This window comes from Hirsutella rhossiliensis, assembly GCF_020360975.1.
Source record: "Hirsutella rhossiliensis strain HR02 chromosome Unknown scaffold00001, whole genome shotgun sequence".
NCBI lineage: Eukaryota > Fungi > Ascomycota > Sordariomycetes > Hypocreales > Ophiocordycipitaceae > Hirsutella > Hirsutella rhossiliensis.
In genome coordinates this window covers 2,217,130-2,237,246 of record NW_025408667.1, presented here as the reverse complement: position 1 = coordinate 2,237,246, position 20,117 = coordinate 2,217,130, and the positions used below count along the sequence as shown (strand labels likewise).

The 20,117-nt window shown below is 54.9% G+C and overlaps 7 protein-coding genes across 7 annotated transcripts; 6 read left to right on the top strand and 1 right to left on the bottom strand.

Moving 5' to 3' along the window:
* Window positions 1–357: 357 nt before the first annotated feature.
* Window positions 358–2,144, top strand: HRG_00288 (tubulin/FtsZ family, GTPase domain-containing protein; the record flags this gene model as incomplete). The annotated part of the gene is made up of 8 exons (XM_044858759.1): window positions 358–365; window positions 418–458; window positions 526–692; window positions 749–931; window positions 986–1,279; window positions 1,343–1,708; window positions 1,757–1,807; window positions 1,908–2,144. 8 exons carry the CDS (start codon window positions 358–360, stop codon window positions 2,142–2,144), a joined length of 1,347 nt encoding a protein of 448 aa, XP_044725159.1.
* A 767-nt stretch (window positions 2,145–2,911) lies between these two features.
* On the top strand, window positions 2,912–3,157 carry HRG_00287 (uncharacterized protein; the record flags this gene model as incomplete). The annotated part of the gene is made up of 1 exon (XM_044858758.1): window positions 2,912–3,157. One exon carries the CDS (start codon window positions 2,912–2,914, stop codon window positions 3,155–3,157), a length of 246 nt encoding a protein of 81 aa, XP_044725158.1.
* Window positions 3,158–3,869: 712 nt separating this feature from the next.
* HRG_00286 (UPF0160 protein C27H6.8) lies at window positions 3,870–4,973 on the top strand (the record flags this gene model as incomplete). The annotated part of the gene is made up of 2 exons (XM_044858757.1): window positions 3,870–4,223; window positions 4,275–4,973. 2 exons carry the CDS (start codon window positions 3,870–3,872, stop codon window positions 4,971–4,973), a joined length of 1,053 nt encoding a protein of 350 aa, XP_044725157.1.
* Window positions 4,974–5,530: 557 nt separating this feature from the next.
* On the bottom strand, window positions 5,531–6,084 carry HRG_00285 (cAMP-regulated phosphoprotein/endosulfine domain-containing protein; the record flags this gene model as incomplete). Its single annotated transcript, XM_044858756.1, has 2 exons — window positions 5,531–5,947; window positions 6,049–6,084. The coding sequence occupies 2 exons, from the start codon at window positions 6,082–6,084 to the stop codon at window positions 5,531–5,533; spliced, it is 453 nt and encodes a 150-aa protein (XP_044725156.1).
* Window positions 6,085–7,333: 1,249 nt separating this feature from the next.
* HRG_00284 (amidohydrolase family domain-containing protein) lies at window positions 7,334–8,416 on the top strand (the record flags this gene model as incomplete). Its single annotated transcript, XM_044858755.1, has 1 exon — window positions 7,334–8,416. The coding sequence occupies one exon, from the start codon at window positions 7,334–7,336 to the stop codon at window positions 8,414–8,416; it is 1,083 nt and encodes a 360-aa protein (XP_044725155.1).
* A 1,418-nt stretch (window positions 8,417–9,834) lies between these two features.
* HRG_00283 (fungal specific transcription factor domain-containing protein) lies at window positions 9,835–11,698 on the top strand (the record flags this gene model as incomplete). The annotated part of the gene is made up of 5 exons (XM_044858754.1): window positions 9,835–10,200; window positions 10,274–10,599; window positions 10,665–10,934; window positions 10,985–11,010; window positions 11,076–11,698. 5 exons carry the CDS (start codon window positions 9,835–9,837, stop codon window positions 11,696–11,698), a joined length of 1,611 nt encoding a protein of 536 aa, XP_044725154.1.
* Window positions 11,699–18,429: 6,731 nt separating this feature from the next.
* On the top strand, window positions 18,430–19,996 carry HRG_00282 (reverse transcriptase (RNA-dependent DNA polymerase) domain-containing protein; the record flags this gene model as incomplete). Its single annotated transcript, XM_044858753.1, has 3 exons — window positions 18,430–18,537; window positions 18,587–18,597; window positions 18,811–19,996. 3 exons carry the CDS (start codon window positions 18,430–18,432, stop codon window positions 19,994–19,996), a joined length of 1,305 nt encoding a protein of 434 aa, XP_044725153.1.
* Between the last annotated feature and the right edge of the window lie 121 nt (window positions 19,997–20,117).

Genomic DNA, 20,117 nt, shown 5'->3' with positions numbered 1-20,117 from the left:
AGGGACGGAAAAGAATGGTAGGAATTGAGGATTGCGGCGGAAAACTTTGCTTCTTGGCGACTTGTGACGAGCGACGGGCGGTCATGGTGAGTAAACGGCAGCCTCGTGACACCCAAATTGGCCGTGCAGTCTCGTAGCAACGGGTTTCTGCTTGCCTCTTATTTTCTTATTTGATGCAGGGGAAGCAAACGAGGCTACGAGTTACTCCGTAGTGCAGGTACTGTAGGTACTTTGATGAACGGCGGGGGCGGAGACGTCTCTCTACGCGTCGCGTGTTTTAGCCACTGCGATAACCAACCTCGATCGACACCTGCTTGCTGGGCTGGCGGCAGAAACTTTGCACCGCAGGCGACCAAGATGCCACGGTAGGACCCCGCGTCCGGATGCCGTTGGAGTGGCCCTGACCGAATTGCACAGGGAGATAATCACGATCCAGGCCGGTCAGTGCGGCAACAGCAGTGAGTCTCCGGCCCATCGTCACCGCCTCCTCCTCCGACTTGGTCTCTCGCTGACGGCTGGAAATAGTTGGGAGTCAGTTCTGGCAGCAGCTTTGCCAGGAACACGGAATCAGCCAGGATGGCAATCTCGAGGACTTTGCGACCGAGGGCGGCGACCGCAAGGACGTCTTTTACTACCAGAGCGACGACACGCGATACATCCCGCGCGCCATCTTGATTGACCTGGAGCCGCGCGTACATTTCTCTTGGATGCCTCTATCCCGGCACAAGCGCTGACATGACGGTTGCAGGTCATCAACGGCATCCAGACGGGCCCGTACCGAAATATCTACAACCCCGAGAACTTTTACGTCGGCAAGAATGGCATGGGCGCGGCCAACAACTGGGGCGACGGCTACCAGAGCGGAGAGGCCGTCTACGAGGACATCATGGAGATGATTGACCGAGAGGCCGACGGGAGTGACTCGCTCGAGGTTCGAATCTCCCCCTGCCGTGACGGTATGTGCTGCTGACGACTTGGGGAGCAGGGATTCATGATGCTGCACTCGATAGCCGGCGGCACCGGGTCCGGCCTCGGCTCCTTCCTGCTCGAGCGGCTCAACGATCGGTTTCCAAAGAAGATTCTCCAGACGTACTCGGTCTTCCCGGACACGACCAATGCGGGCGACGTGGTTGTGCACCCCTACAACAGCATCCTCTCCATGCGGAGGCTGACACAAAACGCCGACTCGGTCGTGGTGCTAGACAATGGCGCCCTGTCGCACATTGCCGCCGACAGGCTGCACGTCCAGGAACCGTCATTCCAGCAGACGAACCAGCTCGTCAGTGGGATCCGTGGCGCAAGCACGGGAACAGCGAGTGCTGACAGACACGTTTCCTGACAGGTTGCAACGGTCATGTCGGCGAGCACGACGACGCTACGATACCCAGGCTACATGCACAACGACCTGGTCAGCATCCTGGCGTCGCTGATCCCGACGCCGCGGTGCCACTTCCTGATGACGGCATACACGCCCTTTACCGGCGACCAGGTGGAGCAGGCCAAGACGGTGCGCAAGACGACGGTGCTCGACGTGATGCGGCGGCTGCTGCAGCCCAAGAACCGCATGGTGTCGACGGTGCCGGGCAAGAAGAGCTGCTACATCTCCATCCTCAACGTCATCCAGGGCGAGGTGGACCCGACAGACGTGCACAAGAGCCTGCTGCGCATCCGCGAGCGGCGGCTGGCGACGTTTATCCCCTGGGGCCCGGCGAGCATCCAAGTGGCACTGACGAAGAGGAGTCCGTACGTATCCAAGAGTCATCGCGTGAGTGGGCTGATGCTGGCCAACCACACCAGCATTGCCACGGTAAGCCTTTCTCCTTGTCCTTGCGTACACATGTATATGTGTGTGCGCGTGTGTGCGTGTCCTCGAGGCGACGTATGCTAACAAGAGCGGGATCTGATAGCTGTTCAAGCGCATCCTCAAGCAGTACGACGGGATGCGCAAGCGCAACGCCTTCATGGAGGGCTACAAGAAGACGGCGCCGTTTGCCGAGAACCTGCACGAGTTTGACGAGGCGCGCGAGGTGGTGGCAGACCTGATTGGCGAGTACGAGGCGGCGGAGAACGCGGATTACCTGCAGCCAGAGGGCGGCGGCGACAAGGCCGTGTCGGCGGAGACGGACAAGAGGGTGGCCGGGTGAGAGCATTCAGGGATTGGTGCTTGGAGTCTGGTCTTTTGCCCGTCGCAACCTTTGTTGATTCTGCTCTTTTACTGGCAGGCTGGGAGTAGAAGGAGATGTATTCAGGAAGCTGAAGCTGTCATTTGGGCGTCCCGTCTCGTAGTTGCTCGGCTTGCTCGGCTGTGGGACCGAGGCTCACCAACCACAGTCTTGGAAGGTGGAAACCGAGCATTGTTCTACAAGAATACACGCGCTTACCCGAGCATAACCACTCAGTCAGGGCGAAGACAGGAACCCTTGGGAGGATAGAGAGGTACGTCATGTAGGGCCGTGAACGTGCCGATGAAGAACTGTGCCTGATATACTGTTTCGGGCACGGAAGTTGTCAATGCGAGCACAGTAAGGACACGGTATACACCGAGAGACCGAGACCGAGGTTTGGTGGTTTGCCAGCCATCGGTGAAGCATCCTTGACTACACAAGAATGGGGTAGCCGGAGGTCAAGGTCCGCCGCAGAGGATAGTCGACGACGACAGTGACGTCAGTGACGTCAGTGGGGGCGTGGGGACGGGCAATCGTTGATTTAAAGGGCCTCTTTGGAACCCGACATTGGCAATTTTATCTACAAACTTCTTCATCGGAAGTCCAAAAGCACTCTGAACTTGTCTGACCAAGAGCTGAAGCAAGGTATGTGGTTACCCAGAGACAGACAGATGACCGACGAGAGCCAAAGAAGAAGGCTGACAATTGAAGAAACAAAACAACAGCCAAGCCAATCTTGATCGAAAATGCCCGAGTCCAAGGCCGACCAAATCGCAAAGGCGCAGGCCAACCTCCCGCTGCCCGAGCAGCCGCCGCAGGCATCGGACTGGCAGTCGGCCGACGCGCGCAACGTCAACGTGGGCGCGGGGGACAGCAAGGCCGAGGCGCCCATTGGCACGGGGGCCGGGGCGCGGGCCGGCCTGCGGGGGCCGGCGACCCAGGGCGCCGACATGGACATGAGCGGCGTGGGGCGGGATGGCAAGACGGGCTGAGGTTGCGGGGTGGGTGCTGTCTTCTACGGCCGGACGGGATACTGCCTGTGCATGTACGCTTGATGCCAGGCTTGCGAGCACCTGAGACGGGCGGGGGATGCTGTCGTGACGGTCTGGTCTTGTGGTTTGGATGCTTTCCTTGGCTTGTTGCAATGCTTCCTTTATTTTGGCTGATGCTGGTATTCAATAACTGCCTTCCCAGGCGGGGTTAGAAAACACGACACGTGCTGAACGGGTGATTATAAGAAAGAGCACGGAAAGCCCTCTCTCGGAGTAGCTGAATATCTTCAAAAAAAACATTCAACTAAGCGGTAATAATATTAATAGCATCTATGTGATTAGTTTTTTAAAAAATTTAACCAGAATATCGGAACGCTGCGTAAACGTTCTCTTAGGCAGAAAAAGGACACCCCACCAGCTCCCTACCATGTATTACCAGAGTCCTGGGCTCTGGTCAAATCCGGCGCTCCTGATTGGACAAAGTCCAGTGCTCTCTCTCTCTCCAGCGGACTACCCACCAAACCCAGCATCCCAAGCTCCGTCAGTGCCTCGTTTTCACCCTCTCTCCTCCTCGGCCCAATTGCCCCCTCCCGCAACCGATTGCCCGTGCTACAAGCAGAGAAAACGACCAAACAAGACGAGGGCTTCTCAGAAACCCCACACCAGCCGCCTCCCCCTCCCCCGGTCCATGCTGCGTCGCCTCGTCGCCGCCATGACGGAATCCGCCGCAAAACGCGCCAAGACGGGCGCAGCAGCCCAGCCGCCGCTCATCGGCACCCACAGCGGCCACTTCCACGCCGACGAGGCCCTCGCCGTCCACATGCTGCGCATGCTGCCGACGTACCGCGACGCGGGGCTCGTCCGCACGCGCGACCCGGAGCGCCTCGCCGCGTGCCACACCGTCGTCGACGTCGGTGGCCGCTATGATGTCGAGGCCCGTCGCTTCGACCATCACCAGCGCGGCTTTGACGCTGTGTTTCCCGGGCGCGAGACTAAGTTGTCGAGTGCCGGGCTGGTGTTTCTCCACTTTGGGCGCGCCATTGTTGCGCAGAGGCTTGCGGCGGCGGCGAGGCCGAGCACCGGCGACGGCGGCGACGACGTGGCGTCTGCCGACCAGGACTCTCCCGAGGTCCATCTCCTGCATCGCAAGCTGTACACCGACTTTGTCGAGGCCCTCGACGCCCACGACAATGGAATCGCCGTCTACGACCCCGCCGGCGTCGCCGCCGCCGGCCTCGACAAGCGCTACTCCGAGGCCGGCTTCACCCTCGGCGCCCTCGTCGGCCGCCTCAACCCGAGCTGGAACGACGCGGCCCCCGCCGACGCTGACGCGGCCCAGCGCCGTGAGGACGACCGCTTCCTCGTCGCCAGCCGCCGCATCGGCGAAGAGTTTGAGCGCGAGCTCGACTACTGCGTCGCCGCCTGGCTGCCCGCCCGCACCGTCGTCCAGCGCGCCTTTGACGCCCGCGCCGCCCACGACCCCGACGGCCGCCTGCTCGTCTTCGACGGCCAGTCGGTCCCTTGGAAGGACCACCTCTACACCCTCGAGGACGGCCGGCCCCAGGTCCTCTACGTCCTGTACCCGGAGAAGCCCGAGCCCGGCGCAAAGTGGAGGATCCAGTGCGTCCCCGAGTCCAAGGACTCGTTTGTCAGCCGCAAGCCCCTGCCCGAGGCCTGGCGCGGCTTCCGCGACGAGGAGCTCGACGCCGTCGCCGGCATCCCTGGCTGCGTCTTTGTGCACGCCGCCGGCTTCATCGGCGGCAACAAGACGTGCGAGGGCGCCAAGCAAATGGCCGCCAAGGCATTGGCCGCATAAGGCGCCCATACAATACATAACAAAGCGCAAGCCTACAGCCAATCACGGGGCAGAGACAATCCGGACGTCTAGGCCGAGAGCTCAATGCGGGGTCGAGCTTCATGCCAGAAAAAGGGACTCGATCCGACCTGAACAGTAGTACATGGCGAGAAATAGCATACAGCAGACTGGGGAAAAGAAGCCACTTCTCTTTCCAGCCCTGGCGAGTGTCCTCCTGATACATGCGTGCACAGTCCAAACTTCAATAAAGATGACTGCATCCTTCCGCAAACAGAGAACGGCGAGGAATGGCTGGGCTTAACCCACCAGATAAAACAAAGGGAAAACAGAAAAAGAGCCAACTATCGTTGCCTCTGGCCGCGCAACCATTTTGAATGGCCTCCCACACCACCCAACGCCTACTTTGCCAGTTCCCATGACAAATGAAATTTCAATCACAATAGCTTGTCGACGGGGCTCCCCCCGCCTTGAAAGAATCCAGACTGTCTGCCCGCAGTCTCCAGTCTCATGAGTTGTCGTCGGTACGTCACCGTCAACTCGGGTCTGCAAACGACGGTCTAGTGCCGAATGGGAATTCCGTCGCCGGCGGCGGGCTCTGGAGACGCAGAAGCGGTGGCGGCGTCATGCTTGTCCTTTTCGCCAGGCATTGTGGTAGCACCCTCGGCGCTCGTCTCGCGGTTGAGAAAGCTGCTCTCCTTGACGGGGCTCACGGCCTGGATAGAGCCGTGGTGGGTGTGCTTGGGGCCGTTGGGGCCGCCGTTGACGGGGGACGAGAGGTGGGGGATGTTTTCCGGGACGGGGTGCTGGGAGCCGACGGCGCCGGCATCGACGCCGTCGCCCTTGCCGGCCTTGGACATGGCATAGTCGCCCGAGTCAAAGTACTTGCGGTCCTTAAGGTGCTTGGCGAAGTGGTCGGAGCGCGTGGGGAGCTTGCCGTAGAGGCGGAAGATGCGAAACTCTTCGGGGGAGAGGGACTGGGCGAGCCGTGGTCAGCAATCTTGTATCCGCAGCGTAGCGTCGAGGCCCTTGCCGAGAGTGTTGCAGCGCAATGCTCAAGCGAGGGGAAGATGCTCACCTTGACGTCGACCTTGTTCTTCTGGTGCGGATTCATGGTCGAGGCAGCCGGTGGCTGAGACGTGTGTCGTTGGCGGACGCGACGTCTCGATGGGATGCTGCTGCTCTGTCTGCCGGCGGGCGGATGAGTGACGAGTGCGAGTCTGTGGAGGCGAGGGTTGGTTGATGCGAGTCGATGGCTTGAAATGCGTCCCTGTGAAATGGCTGGTGACAAGACGATGCTTCAGTAGCAGTTGAGCGCGAGGGAGAAGGGAGGAGGAGGGGCCCCGGGTACTTGCAGGTAGCGGGGTGCATTGGAATGGCGGGTGCTGAGCGAGTCACCGGGCCCTCCCTTGGTGGAGCCAAGTGGCAGTGTACCCTTGAGAAAGGGACTCGAGATCCCTCACTATTTTGGCGCGAGTGCAAGTACCGTCGTCATGCTCAGCCACGAGCGTACCTTGCGCATCAGGGTCTCGGAGCCGGACTAACACTTGGTGCGCCGACCCTCTCTTCTCGACTGCGTCTGACCGCGAGCAGAAGTGACGATAAAGGGGAGAGAACGAGGCCAGAGACGTGCCGCGCTGAAGCTGCTATTCGTACAGTGGTCGAGCTCTCTACAAAACATGCTCTTCGAGTCGCCTGCCCTCGCCAGTACTCACAGCGAACCAGGGCATCAAAGGGAATGATGGCATCTACTCACATCGAGGAGTCCACTCATCCATCTTCCAGTGACAGGTTGTCTACACGGGCGTATGGATTATGTGTGCTTATAATCTGCAAGTCTAAGAGCGATCCTGCAATTCTTCATCTCGCCCAAGTGTCAGATCCGGACTGTAGAGGTCACGAGATTAGTCACGTGCCGGGACCTGGGGAACTTGTGCTCAAGGAAATTAATTGCCCATGAAAGGTCGCATCGTCAGAAGCTTCTTCTTCACGCACAGAGTCAATCACACAGACGCCTTACAGGCCTCTTTGGGCATCATCCATCTGGTACTTGTGGTACTGCCCAATTGGGCAGGCTGCAGGACTATTGCTCTGGCAGTTACGGCCACCCATATGCTTGTATGCGGTTGTGCAATAATGGGCAATTGTAAACATGTCAACGCTGGGGGCCTGGACGCCGCAGGAGAATGACTTGTCATCTACACAGAGTTACCTTATCAAAGGTTCCTCGCTCAAGAATGCAGTCGAAACGGGAATAAACACGTTTGTAGGCGGATTTAAGCCAGGTGAATCCATTTAAATCGAGGACGAGATTTAACAAAACCCCCTGGGCGCTGCAACGACATATTGCTAAAGCAGATGCGATGCCAACTATCTCGATAACAAACGCTGACGTATTCGATGGGCTTCACGTCAAAAACGTCCCCAATCAGTGCTTCCAAGGAAGCCCCGGCAATATCCTCGCTCCTCAGTCGAATTCAGACGTCCATGTCGATGGCACGGGATGTACCTTGATGCCAGGCCTCATTGATGCCAAGGTCGACGCCAATTCGTCTCCAGGTGCGCTCTACACCTGTGCAGCCTTTGGCATCACGACTGTCATCGATTCTTCCAGCACAAACGCCGAGTGTCAGGCGATGCACTTGGCCGTCTCGGAGAACCCAACTCTCCCGTCTTATTTCGCTACCGGCTCTGCAATTGGGCCCGAAAATGCCAGTTCCCTGAGCATATTCTCCTACCGCGCTGTCCGGGTCGCTACTACGCCAGCAGAGGCGAGACAGGTCGTGGCAGAAAATGTTTCTGCCTCGAGTGGAGGAAACTTGGTCAAGATCATCGTGGACCAGCCCGGCTTGGATTTTCAGACAATTGCAGCTGCGGTCGCGGCAGCTCACGAGCACGGGAGCCTGGCCGTCGGACAGGCCTCCCAATGTGATGCTTACAAGCTCGCGCTTGACGCTGGTTTCGACGTTGTGACGGCCGTCCCTGTCGACGGCACGCTCGACGCCGAGGTAGTACGAGGATTTGCGCAGAAAGGTATCGGCGTCGTTCCCACCCTCTGCTATCTGCGGAAAGCGGTCGACAAGGCGGATAACGCAGACTATGACTTTGCTCATGCCATGGCCGCGGTGAAGCAGCTTCATGAAGCAGGAGTTCGGATATGTGCAGGGACGTCGGCGAACCAGGAAGATAGCATGACAGTGTCATTTGGTCAGAGCCTGCACGAGGAGCTGAAGCTGCTCGCCGAGGCCGGGCTTACCAACATGGAAGTGATGCGGGCTGCAACATGTGTTCCCTCTGCGCTATTCAGGTTGCCCGACCGCGGAGCCATTGAAGTAGGCTACAGAGCGGATTTGCTACTTGTCAGTGGTAATCCGCTTGAGAACCTGGCTCTTGGCAGCCAGATCAGGCGGGTCTGGATTGCTGGGGTCGAGATTGATATCAGGTAAGAACCTGTTGGCGGCCGGAACGCCTCTGGCCTCAAAGCATCTGCCTCCCTTCTGTGAGACTTTGGCTGTTTGTAATTGGCAATGGCGAAGAATCCAGCCTGACGTGTCTAGTCGTGGGTTCATCGTGACCTACAGGCCGAATTGGACAGGCCAAGGTGCTGGCTGTTGAGACAGATGCTGCGAGGTTCAGCATGGCGCGGGTATTTCAACGAAGAGCTTTTCGTAGTGAGCAGATAAGCCGGTAGCATGTGAGAGGTCGTTCGCACGTTGCAGTGCATTTTAATGGTTGTTCTGCAACATCAGTCACCTTCTCGCACACCCTCCCCTCCCCCCCTTTTTTTGCATACTTAATTCTTTAGCTTCGTGTTGGAGAAAACATCAAGCTAAAGAGACCTTGCAAGTAAATAAATGTTACGGACCAAGGAACCTGCAGGCTCAACACCACGTGGTGCGCCTACATGTAGGTGGGAGGACAGCGGTGACAGGAGCGCACTTTAACATGCAAAACACACAGAAAGTTACATGGAGTTCTAAATATATATTTTCAGCCTCTTGCACAAGGAAACCCTAGCGGTCTAGGCGCGTCAAGTACACGAATAAGGCCATATCAGCCGACTCTCTCTTTTAGGGAGGTCAGCGCAACCAACACGGTCTCTCCCAATGCAAAGTCCACATAACTTAACGACAGCGTGTATGTACTAGGTGGTGACTGATGTTTGATGTTGGTGTTTATCTGAATTAGTAGGGGCATCCTGGACCTTGTAAAGCAGCCAGGCGCTAGCCATGGAGCGGCTGCCGGTCTGCCACGGGTGATGTCATCATCTACTGAGAAATCATGCGTCTACAATGCAAGCAGCTGATTGTGTTACCTGGTCGTGTCACCATCTTGTCTCTACCGAGCTGCCTTTTCACTCGGATCTACAATGCATCGTTCGCATGGACACCCAAGGCCAACTCTCCGGAGCAGGGAGCTGCGACCCAAAGCACCGTTGAATCAAGCTTCGGCTGAGCCATCTGAAATACTTGCAAGGCATAAGCGTGAGCAGGTAAAGTTGGCCTGCGATCGTAAGGCACCCATCATTCCTCTGGGGAGAAAAATCTAAGGTTTCCCTCGTTAGGATGTCGGAAGCGGAAGGCCAAGGTCGACAATAACATCCAGAAGGGCGTCGGGAAAAGACGTTGTGCTAATAAGAGTGCAGTGCGACGGTCGCCGCCCGTCGTGTCGTTCGTGCAGCACGGCAAAGGTGGAATGTGTGTATCGCCTTCCCGAAGCCAACTTGCGGCGCCGCTTCGAAGAGTTGCGGATGGCGTATGAAAACATCAGACGATCTTCCAACCCATTGCGTCAAGTCTCAGAGCAGAGCGCTGTCGAGTCCGAAGCGCAAATAGGAGCATGTCAACGCCCAGCAATTCCATCAATGGATACCCGTTCGATTGTTCACCTACAAAACACTCCTCAACCGGAGTCGAGGCAACACGGGCCTTACGGATCGATAATCAAGGGAAACACGTCCAAGTCTGCCCCCAACTGTCGTCCTTTCTTCGTCTCACTGGTCAAACTGCCTCTCTCTCGATGGACCAACATCAGCAATGACGATACTCTGCTTACCCATCTTTTCACGCTGTTCTGGACTTGGGACAGCTCCCTTGCCAGGATATTGCATCGCGAGCTGCTCCTCGACGATTTGTCTGCGCAGCGGGATGCCGCGTCCAGCGTGCCGAGGGAAGCTGAGGCACAGTTCTGTTCGGATTTCTTGATTAACTCGATACTGGCCGTCTCCATGGTATGTGGTTCATTACAACAAAGAATCATCCCTCGGTGTTAAGCGGGAATAACGAGGATGTGCATCTCTCTAGGGTTACCTCTTTAAAAGTACCGACTTTAACGAGCCTCCGACCCATCGGGAGTTTGCAGACGAGGCTTTCCGACTTTTTGCTCTGCAAGGTCAGGCAGCCCAAGTACCTTTGCTGCAGGGAGTTGCCATAATGTCAATCTATGAGCAAGCCTTTGGAGACCCGCTCAGGGGGGCGAGCTTGTTTCTCGATACGCTGTGCACACTACGGTCAAGCTCGGACATTATTGATGTTCCTGCGTTGCCGTACGACAATTACGAAAGCCCGAGAACAGACAACCTTCGACAAGCAATTGCCTTTATTTCCGACGGACTTTGTTACCTAGACGTGTAAGTGGCAAGTCGAAAAGCTCCGAACGCTAGGTAATCTTAACACCTCTCTTGCCGCACCGCAGTAAGATAAGCCTGACTATGGCTCCTGCGGCGTTTGCTTCTCGAATCCCTCGGGCCAACGGCGTGCGAGGCCAAGGGTCGTTGTCTGAAAAAGGATCAAATATCGACGCGCTGTGGATCCCTTACCCGGTGTCGACACGGCCACAGCTGTCGCACTACGATGACGCCCTTGAGGCCGAGTACGAGCTTAGTTGCTTAGCGGGCGAGATTCTGCTTGCTATCCAGAACAACCGCGCAAGTCCAGTACCGGACTATCTTGGTGCAAAGGCATTGTATAGTCGTCTACTACAGTGGAAGGAGTCAAAATCACAACGTTTTCAAGGTCAAACATCCGTCGTACCGGCCTGGGTATGCTTGATGTGAGTCCAACCGTTTGCCAATGTACGCCTATCCCATACATACTTTTAATGCAGTGAGAAAATCATGGCCTGAGGGCCTAGGTTCCTCGGTCGAAAATTCGACCAAGGACGCAGGACACGACTTGAAGAAGGGTACACTGACCACCAGCAGGGCGTCCTATCACTTTGTCTCTATAAAGCTCCTTGAGCCTTTCACGGGCCTGTCTTTCTTGGACTTTAGTGACGGGAAGACGGCTCGATTTCTCTCTCAATCGCACAGTGAGGGCACCATCTCAACTTTATGGAACTATCGCACAGCGTTCGGGATGCGACACGAGTATTGGCTCCTTCATGCCTGTAATACTGCTGTAGCGAGTTTGCTTCTCGACAATACGCTCCCCGGGCCCCATGAGGAATCATTATCTCGGGGCTGCGAGCTGCTATACAGCATGGGGCGATACATGCCTCGGGCAAACTGGCTTCTTCTGGCTCTATGGGGCAAGGCCCAGGCGAGAGCAATCAGGTTACCAGGCGCATGCAAAATGTTCTTGAGTGCGGGGACCGCGACGGTGAGGCGTATCAACGTCGGTAACGTTGCGCCTCTGATATCCACCAATGCTGGCAAGGGGGTGTTATTCACGGATCCGGCTCAGGTCACCTTCAAACAGAAGATTGAATGTATAGAGAGGGACGGCTAAGACGGAGAGAAGACCAGTATTTAAGTAGTTGCCGAAGTGGATGAAGAAAAAGCCTGACTCTGAGCTGGCATTCGCGCCTCATGTGCTTTTCCGTGGCTGTGAACCCTGAGACTGTTGAGAGTTTGGAGTCGTTTGTCAGGTGAATCCGACGATCGCCCAATCTTTTCACAAGCTGCGAACACAGAGTAGGCTAGGAGGTGATTATGGTCTTGGCTAGACAGGGTGAGTAAAGACAGTGAGTGAAGTAGCGGGAAACGCGCGAGGAAAAGATGCGGGCACGATCGTACCTGAACTTGGTCGACAGTCGTTGCCTCGACCTTTCGAGGACTAGCCTAGCGTAGCCGCTAATCCAGCGGCCGCACCCGAGGTGGCCTCATATTTTGGTTCTTGCGTCATGCAGGAAGACAATAGGACACGGGAAGTGACGCGAGGTGCATCATCGGATCACCGCTAACGCTGGTCAGATCCACAGGTGGCTACAAGTGTAGGGTTACATGACGAATGCAGACACATGATTTCAATGGCTCAGGACCCCCCAGAGATAAAAGGGGGCCCAAGGGGTCAAGGGGCCAGGAGCCGGCATCGGTCTCTGCCGCCCTTGGCAGTAGAGACCTCTTTCGACAATTTTTACCATATATACATTAATTAACCACACGCTTATGCATAAGTTAGTAGTTAGCCCGGACAACAGTTAAACGGTATAGTAGTCAGTGCGCGCGGGAGTCAGTCCGCCGGTAAATCAATCTGCCCGGTAACCAATCCGGCTGTCTTCTTTCGCTTTCGCCAGCGTCGCCATATCACGGTATACCGGTTTTCGACTAGCCAGACTAAAGCGCTGCTTATAAGGATTACCTATACCTCTATCCCCTCTGTATAAGGTAAACCGCTAGCTTGCTGTCAGGACAAGAGAAGACTTATAATACGCGCCAGTTATGCCACTAATAGGGATGTCCCTATTTTGCTTGCTGTAGCGGTATTTCACCAGTTTTTCATTTACTCTATTTGGAGCGAGAAGTACAACAGGAGGAAGCCTTGGCATTTTAATCGTGTAAAGCGTAAGAGCTAACCTAGCTATTTTTAGGTCACTTTACTATAGCTGTCTATGGAAATTCTGAAGACTTCAATAGGATCTTTACTACTAAATGGAAAAAGAATAGAAATATTACCTCAAGTAGCCTATGACTTTATAGTTAGGTTAGACCTGTTAAAAATCGGTTCCGATCAAGAGTATTGCTCAGACTAGAAAGCCGCATAATGAGTGTCTAGAGTGCTCCCATATCTCATTTCTGTATCATCTCCCGTGGCCATGTCCGCTGGAAATGTTTGTCAAGGCCTCGGAAGCGGCAACCACTGCCTTGGTAGCACCGGATAGATTCATTCGCAGCAGATGGCGTCCGGTGAACAACGACGCTCGTGCCGGAATTTGTATCGTTGGCTCTGCCTGTGCGGGGTGGCGAGGAAGGGGCGCAAGTGTTGGCTCACCCTGGACTTACACGGTGCATGGAGCTTTCATGTCGTTGGTTGCTGCGCGCGCGAACCCCTGACTCAACAGGCTACCCACTTCTCCATCCGAGGGAAAGAGGAGCAGCAGAGGAAGTCTTCGGATCTTTGTGCCTACAATGACTGTCTCTACCTGGTTCAAAGTGAGACAATGTGGCAAGGACCCTTCGGCGACTTTGACCCAGCTACCAGATTGGCTGGGGCGGCTCTGATTTCCGGCGTACTGGCGCAACACCTATCTACCAGCCAAGCCGAGCTCGGTTCCGAAATCTTGGGCTGGATCCTGCTGCCGGTTATGTTCAAGGTTGCCGAACGACCACATGTCGACAAGTTCCCCAGAGCAGTGGCTCCCGGTGGAGCTGAGAGCTGCAGTGCCTCTGCATCATCATTATGGACGGTTGCCTTGAGCATTGCTACTGTCTCTTTTTTTAAAGCCGAAACAGGAACCGGTGCACTCCTTGTGAGCAGCTCATGTGGGCGAGGAATCTATTTTACCAAACTGACGATGAATTAGCTGCCAGCGTCGACGCCACTGTTCTTGATGGTCCAAAGGGTCCTCGGAGTTGAGCCTCGTTCTTTGACAACACCCGACTCTTTACTCTCTTCTTTCTCATACTCAATTCTGGGCACGGCGGTCGTCGCCTTGTTTGTCATCACCACCCAGTTAGACTGCCCTCTCGGAGGTCTTGCCCTATCAGCCATCTCTCACGCCTAGACACGGCGCGAGCACTCAAATTTTACCTCATATTGACTTGGAAGACTCAATCGTCTCTCTTTCACTGCGTGTCGTGGTCGTGTTGACGGCCGTGCTTGGCGCAGAAACCGCCGCGTTCGGATTCCCCAGCAGCAACGCCGTCGCCACGCTGATGGTGGGCTTGGCCAAGGCGTCTTGTTGGTACTTTACGACTCAACTTGTGCGTGACGACTGGCCTCTAGCTCTGATAAAGAGATTTGCATAGTGCTGACCATCGAGGGTTGCAGACACAACATTCTTCATGGCTTATTTCTACTGCAACGGGCACGTTCAGTACCAGTTCGACTCGCGACCCATTTAAGCAGCCGTCCGGTGCTGGGGCTCTATCACAAGTCACGGCGTCCTTCTTTGCCCTCGGCCAGGTCATTCTCATGCTCCCAAAACAAGCCAAGTCCAAATCAACCCTCTGGGCCTTTGGGCTCGTCTCGCTTGTCCCGTACCTCGCCAACATAGTGTCCATTCAAATTTCACAATCCTCACAGCTTCTCCACCAAACACATCCTGTCCAGGTCTTAATCGAACACGCCAAGGCGGACTTTCAAGACTTGTCGAAAAGGCAATCGCAAAACTACTCGGAGGCCCACCGCGAATATCAGCATCGATACGGCGTGGAACCGCCGCCAGGCTTCCGAGCCTGGTATGAGTTTGCCAAGTCGCGCCGGTCACCCATTATTGACGAATTTGATATGATTTACTGTCAGAGGGAGCAGACTGACGGTCTAATCCGCACACGTATAAACTCCGGTGAAAGAGGCAGGTCAGACACAAGGACTTGAGTCAGGTATCGATACAGTAGAGGAACATTGCCCTAATCGGGATACACGGGAATTGGCACTGATTCAGGGCCACCACGGGTCCCAGATTGGTATCTATTCGTATAAATACCCCTCAATGTCGCACAGATAGATAAAAACATGCATCATCGTTTGGACTCAATTGTGCCTGCCCTTATCCTTCCGCCCGCGCTCTCAGCTTGCTGAGAGTTATGAGCCCGGTTTGCGGTGCTCTTTATCCTTCGCATTCCTCTACCAACTGTGAGGCTATCACGAATCTCAACGCACCATATATCCTTCACCCTTGGGGTTGACGCGAGGAAGAGAGCAAAATTCAGGGGCAACACCCACAACTACGCAGAGTCAACGTGACGCGTGCATCCCTCGCAGGAGGTAAAACACACGATGACACTAGGCCCCCAATATCAGAAGGGGGAGGTGTACATCACCACACTCAAGGAAAGCCTTGACTGGACCCCATGGATTAGGGGTATCAAATCATGGGCTCAAACGCACCACATCTGGGAGTACGTTAACCCAGAAGGGACCGTGGTGCTCGAGGAGCCCCTGAGGCCTAGCTGGGAAGAGCTACTCGAGAAGGTAGGGCAGAGGCCCCACCGAGGAAGCTTTCCCAACGAAGAAAATAAGTATAAGGCAGCAAGGGAAGACTTCAATGAGAAGCTTCAAGATGCCAAGGACCTCTTTAGGTACAAAGAGAAGACCTTCCAGGATCAATTGGACCGCTTCAAGGCTAGAGAAAAGCCATGATGCAGATCGAGGAGGTGATCAAGAAGTCCATCAGTGAGGGGCTCCAGGGCGAGACCCTGATACAGCTGACGCCCCGGGACAAGATCAAAGAACTCAAACAGAAGGTTCTCCCCTCAGCGGAGGAAGAAAAGAACCTTATCGATGAAAGGTATCATCAAATCATCAACAAGAAAGGAACCCGGGACTGGAAGGCCTGGGCAGAGCAGCTGGACCAAGTCATCCTGGATTCAAGAGACCTAGCGGTCTCGACTATTAATGACACAAAGATTCGTCAGGACTTCCTCAAAGGGACCGAAGAATGGGACCCTAGCTGGCCCATGACGATTAGGCTGCTGGACGCACTCCTGGAGAGAACAGGACTCCCAGCAACCCCTTTGCGCACCCTGATTGCCGACTTTAAAAGGGAGGTTGGATTCAGGAAGAAAGGAAACCCTCAGAAGCCCCCAGGGGTCAACAACGCAAACAACGCTCCAAGATCATCTGATCAGAGGACTAGGAATGGCCCAGAGGGTCACACAAGTGCCCGGCATGTAAGCAACACTGGGTCAAAAAGGATGAGTGGTGGGAAAGCTGCTGGACCTTTAGAGCGATGTTCCAGAAAGACCCCCCCGAAGGATGGATTCCCAGGGACCACCTTAAGGAGGCCATCAACCAGCACCTTAAGGAGAACCCCTTGGACAAGACCAAAGCCATGGAGTGGAAGCCAAAAGCCAAAGACATCACAGTCCCGCAGAATAACAACAACTCGAGCAAACAGGCTAATACAGTGTCGCACGTGCATAGCACTAATACGAGTGAAGACTCTCTCGAGGACAAGGCCATCTATGATTCAGGGGCTAGCGTACATGTCTTTAACGACCTACGATGGTTCGATGAGGATACCTTCACCTGGGGATCGTCAGAAGAAGTCCGGGCAGGAAAACTCCTCCAAGTCAAGGGGGTAGGCATGGCCGTTATCCCAGTGAAAAACGGGATCAATTTGAAGCTTGAGCAGCTACTACATCCCAGAGATGCCAACAAGTGTGTTCTCAGCTCGTCAGGGATTGTTGCGAAGATCTATTGGAACCAGGTTAACGGCACACTCTACCATGAGCCCACAGGGCGCACTCTGGTCAGTCTGCAAGAAATTGAAGACCAATACGTTATTGCAAGCCTCTCAAAGCGGCCCCAACACAGCGTCTTTGTCACAAGCAGGGCTCCTAAGCCACCAATGGGTGGGCAAGCAGACCTTTGGCACAGACGGCTAGGACATCCGGGGCCAGAACCCCTTAGCCACCTAACCAAGATGGGGACCGGCCACGTGTGAATGCGAGGTCTGCGCAACAGGCAAGGCAAAGAGGCAGGTCTCCGTGAGAGCCCACTTTACGACCCAGAGGGCCGGAGCTCAATTTAGCTTCGACTTACACCCAGGCCCGGTGGCCGGATTCGGGGGTGAAAAGTACTTTGCGCTCTTCACATGCATAACGACCAGGATGAGGTTTTATTACGCGTTGAAGAGCAAAACCGAGGTCCGAGATGCCTTCAAGAAGCTAACATCAATGCTAGAAACTCAGTACGGGATAAAACTGATCAACCTGGCTTCTGACGGAGAAAAAGCCCTTCTAACAAAGGAGCTAGTCAAATTCATCGAAGGATTGGGCATTCGGGTCTTCCAGTCAGCTCCATCCACGCCCACGCAGAATGGGCATGCAGAAAGGTCCGGGGCCGTGGTCAAAGAAAGGGCCCGGCTTATGAACCTGGACTCCCGCATCCCGGAGGAGCTCTGGACCGAGACCTACCGCACAGCAGTGTATTTGCTCAACCGTACGCCACTTAAAGGATCTGATCATAGCTGGAGAAGCCCACACGAACGATGGTGGACCTATATGAGGGACCACAACCCTCTATACGGCCACATCAAGCGAGTCCAGCCGAGCATAAATCACCTGCGTGTCTTCGGCTGTGTGGCCTACCCAATGACAATCACTGCGTTGGAGCATGTAAAGTCACATAAGACGCAGTCCCCGCTTGAGCAGAGAGCTCATATCGGTTACCTGGTGGGCTACAGATCGACCCATCAATATGTCGTGTGGATACCCTCGATCCGCCAGACCAAACTGATGGTCTCGGCGAATGTACAATTTGATGAGTCAACAATGTACGATCCGAAGAGGGAAGAAGACGCGGAAGCCTTCCAGGTCTATACATACGATGTTCTTCGTCAAATGGTGGCGATAGACGTCCCTGACGACGAAGACATAGAGGAAGCAGGAGTGCGCAATTACTCCGATGATGAGACAGATGACGGAATGACGCCGTACACCTCGGAGTCAATTGCGGCACCCTCTGCAGACGAGGCGACACAAGAAGCACCGAATTTGAAGACTTCGATGAGGGCTACAACGGACAGTGCCTATATTTCGCCTCCAAGCACTTCAAACAGTAGGGTGGAGGAAGAAACCTCGCCCTCCCCACCAAGCTCTGTCACCACTAGCGTGACCCAGCAGGAGGTCACACACCACGGGAGTCAGGACCCGGAGGTGGAAAACTCAAGCATTATCTCGAGCCCTACGCGGACCGACCCGGAGCCTCAGGTATCATTAGGCACGCCGATCCTAGACGTATTGAATGAGCGATTGAATGAGCCGCCTGTCGATCCGGGGTGGTGCGCTCGAAGAGCCACAATGGTCAGAATTCGAGGAGCTGTCTCTGGGGGTGGGAGAGCCCGACCCCAGAGTCACAATCACAACCTGAAAACGACCCCGCAAGGCGAGGACAAGTCTCAGGATAAACCCGCCAATGTGCTTGAGGGCAAGAGACAGAGGAAGCCGAAGAAGGCCTTCATCAATAACATCATTGCTAATGCCTCGAAGCACAGGCTTCACGTTGAGGATATGCCTCCTGTGCCAACCTCCTTTAAAGCCGCGATGGCTTCGGAATACGCCTCCCAATGGATAATGGGGATGGGGCGTGAAATTGAGGACCAGATGAAGCTCGAAACGTGGACCAAGGTGGCCAGAAAGATGGTTGAAGAAGCCGGCCACTTCATAATCCCGTTGCGATGGGTATATGCATATAAACTGGATGAGCAGGGCTACGTCACTCGCTTTAAAGCCCGACTTGTGGTCCGTGGAGACCAGCAGCCGGAAGACAACGAGGACACATACGCGGCCACACTACGAGCAAGAACCTTCAGAGTGTTAATGGCCCTCTGCTGTCTTGAAGACCTTGAAACAGAACAGTACGATGTGAAAACAGCGTTTCTGTATAATAAGCTCAAGCATGCCATCTATTGTCAGATGCCACCAGGCTACCTTGAGCCTGGGCTATGCTTGAAGCTTCTCAAGGGACTATACGGGCTTCGAATCGCTCCAAGGCTGTGGTTTGAGGCTCTCGGGCTTCTTCAAGAAGCTGGGCGCTCAACAACTCGTCGAAGATGCCTGCGTGATGACTTATAAAGGAGTCATCATCTTCTTCTTTGTGGATGACATCGTGATGATGTATCCAAAAGAAAAGAAGGCCGAATGGGAAGAACTTCACGCTGCCATTATGAAGGAATATACCATCAACCACATGGGGGAACTTCGCTGGTTCCTAGGGATTGAAGTCATCAGGGATAGGGCCCAGAAGAAGCTTTGGCTCGCTCAAGCCTCGTATCTCTCGAAGATGGCCAAGAAATTCCACATTGAGGACGATGATCAGATCCTTGGCGTGCCCCAGATCCCGATAACGACCGAAGAGCTCAAGCCATACGAGAAGACGGCTACTAGGGACGAGGTTCATCAATATCTCTCTCTAATTGGCTCAATTCTTCACCCAGCGATTCACACCAGACCCGACGGTGCGTTCCCGGTTGGAAAACTGGCACAATTCAGCCATAACCCGGGCCCGAAGCATAGGAGAGAGGCCAGGAGATGCCTGGCATACCTCTATCACACGAGAGATCGCTGCATCTGCTTCTCAGTCAAAGAAGCTGAACGCAGGTTCCTCTGCGCTTCTGATTCATCCTTTGCAGACAACCCGGAGACTCGAAAATCCTCACAGGGATATGTCTTCTTGTTTCTAGGCGGACCCGTTGACTGGAAGGCTACGAAACAAGCGACTGTGACGACGTCGTCCACAGAGGCCGAATTGCTGGCCCTGTCAAGCGCGGCGAAGGAGCAAATGCAATTTTCCCGGCTAATTAAAGAGCTTGACATCAAGGTAGAAGGCACCAATGAGCTATGGTGCGATAACCTGCAGACCATCAGGCTCCTGACTGAACTAAGCGCAAAGCTCAAGACGAACCTTAAGCACATCGATATCCATCGTCACTGGCTTCGACAGGAGGTTCAGGAAGAAAGACTCCAGATCACATGGATCAAGTCTACGGAGAATCCCGCTGATGGAATGACAAAGGCCCTTCCCCAGCAAAAGCACGAAGCTTTTGTCAAGCAGCTAGGGATGCAAGGAGACCGGTGGCACCAATTGAAGCCGATGCGCCGGAGGACAGTTTCGACAGTATCACCACCCAGAGAGATATAGATGCTCTCCGAGCATCACCCAGGCACGGGATGGACCCATCATTTTGCTGGTATTGACTTGTTAAAATGCTCCTGGTCACAACACCAAGGAAGACATCATGAAGAGCATCTCCTCAACGGTA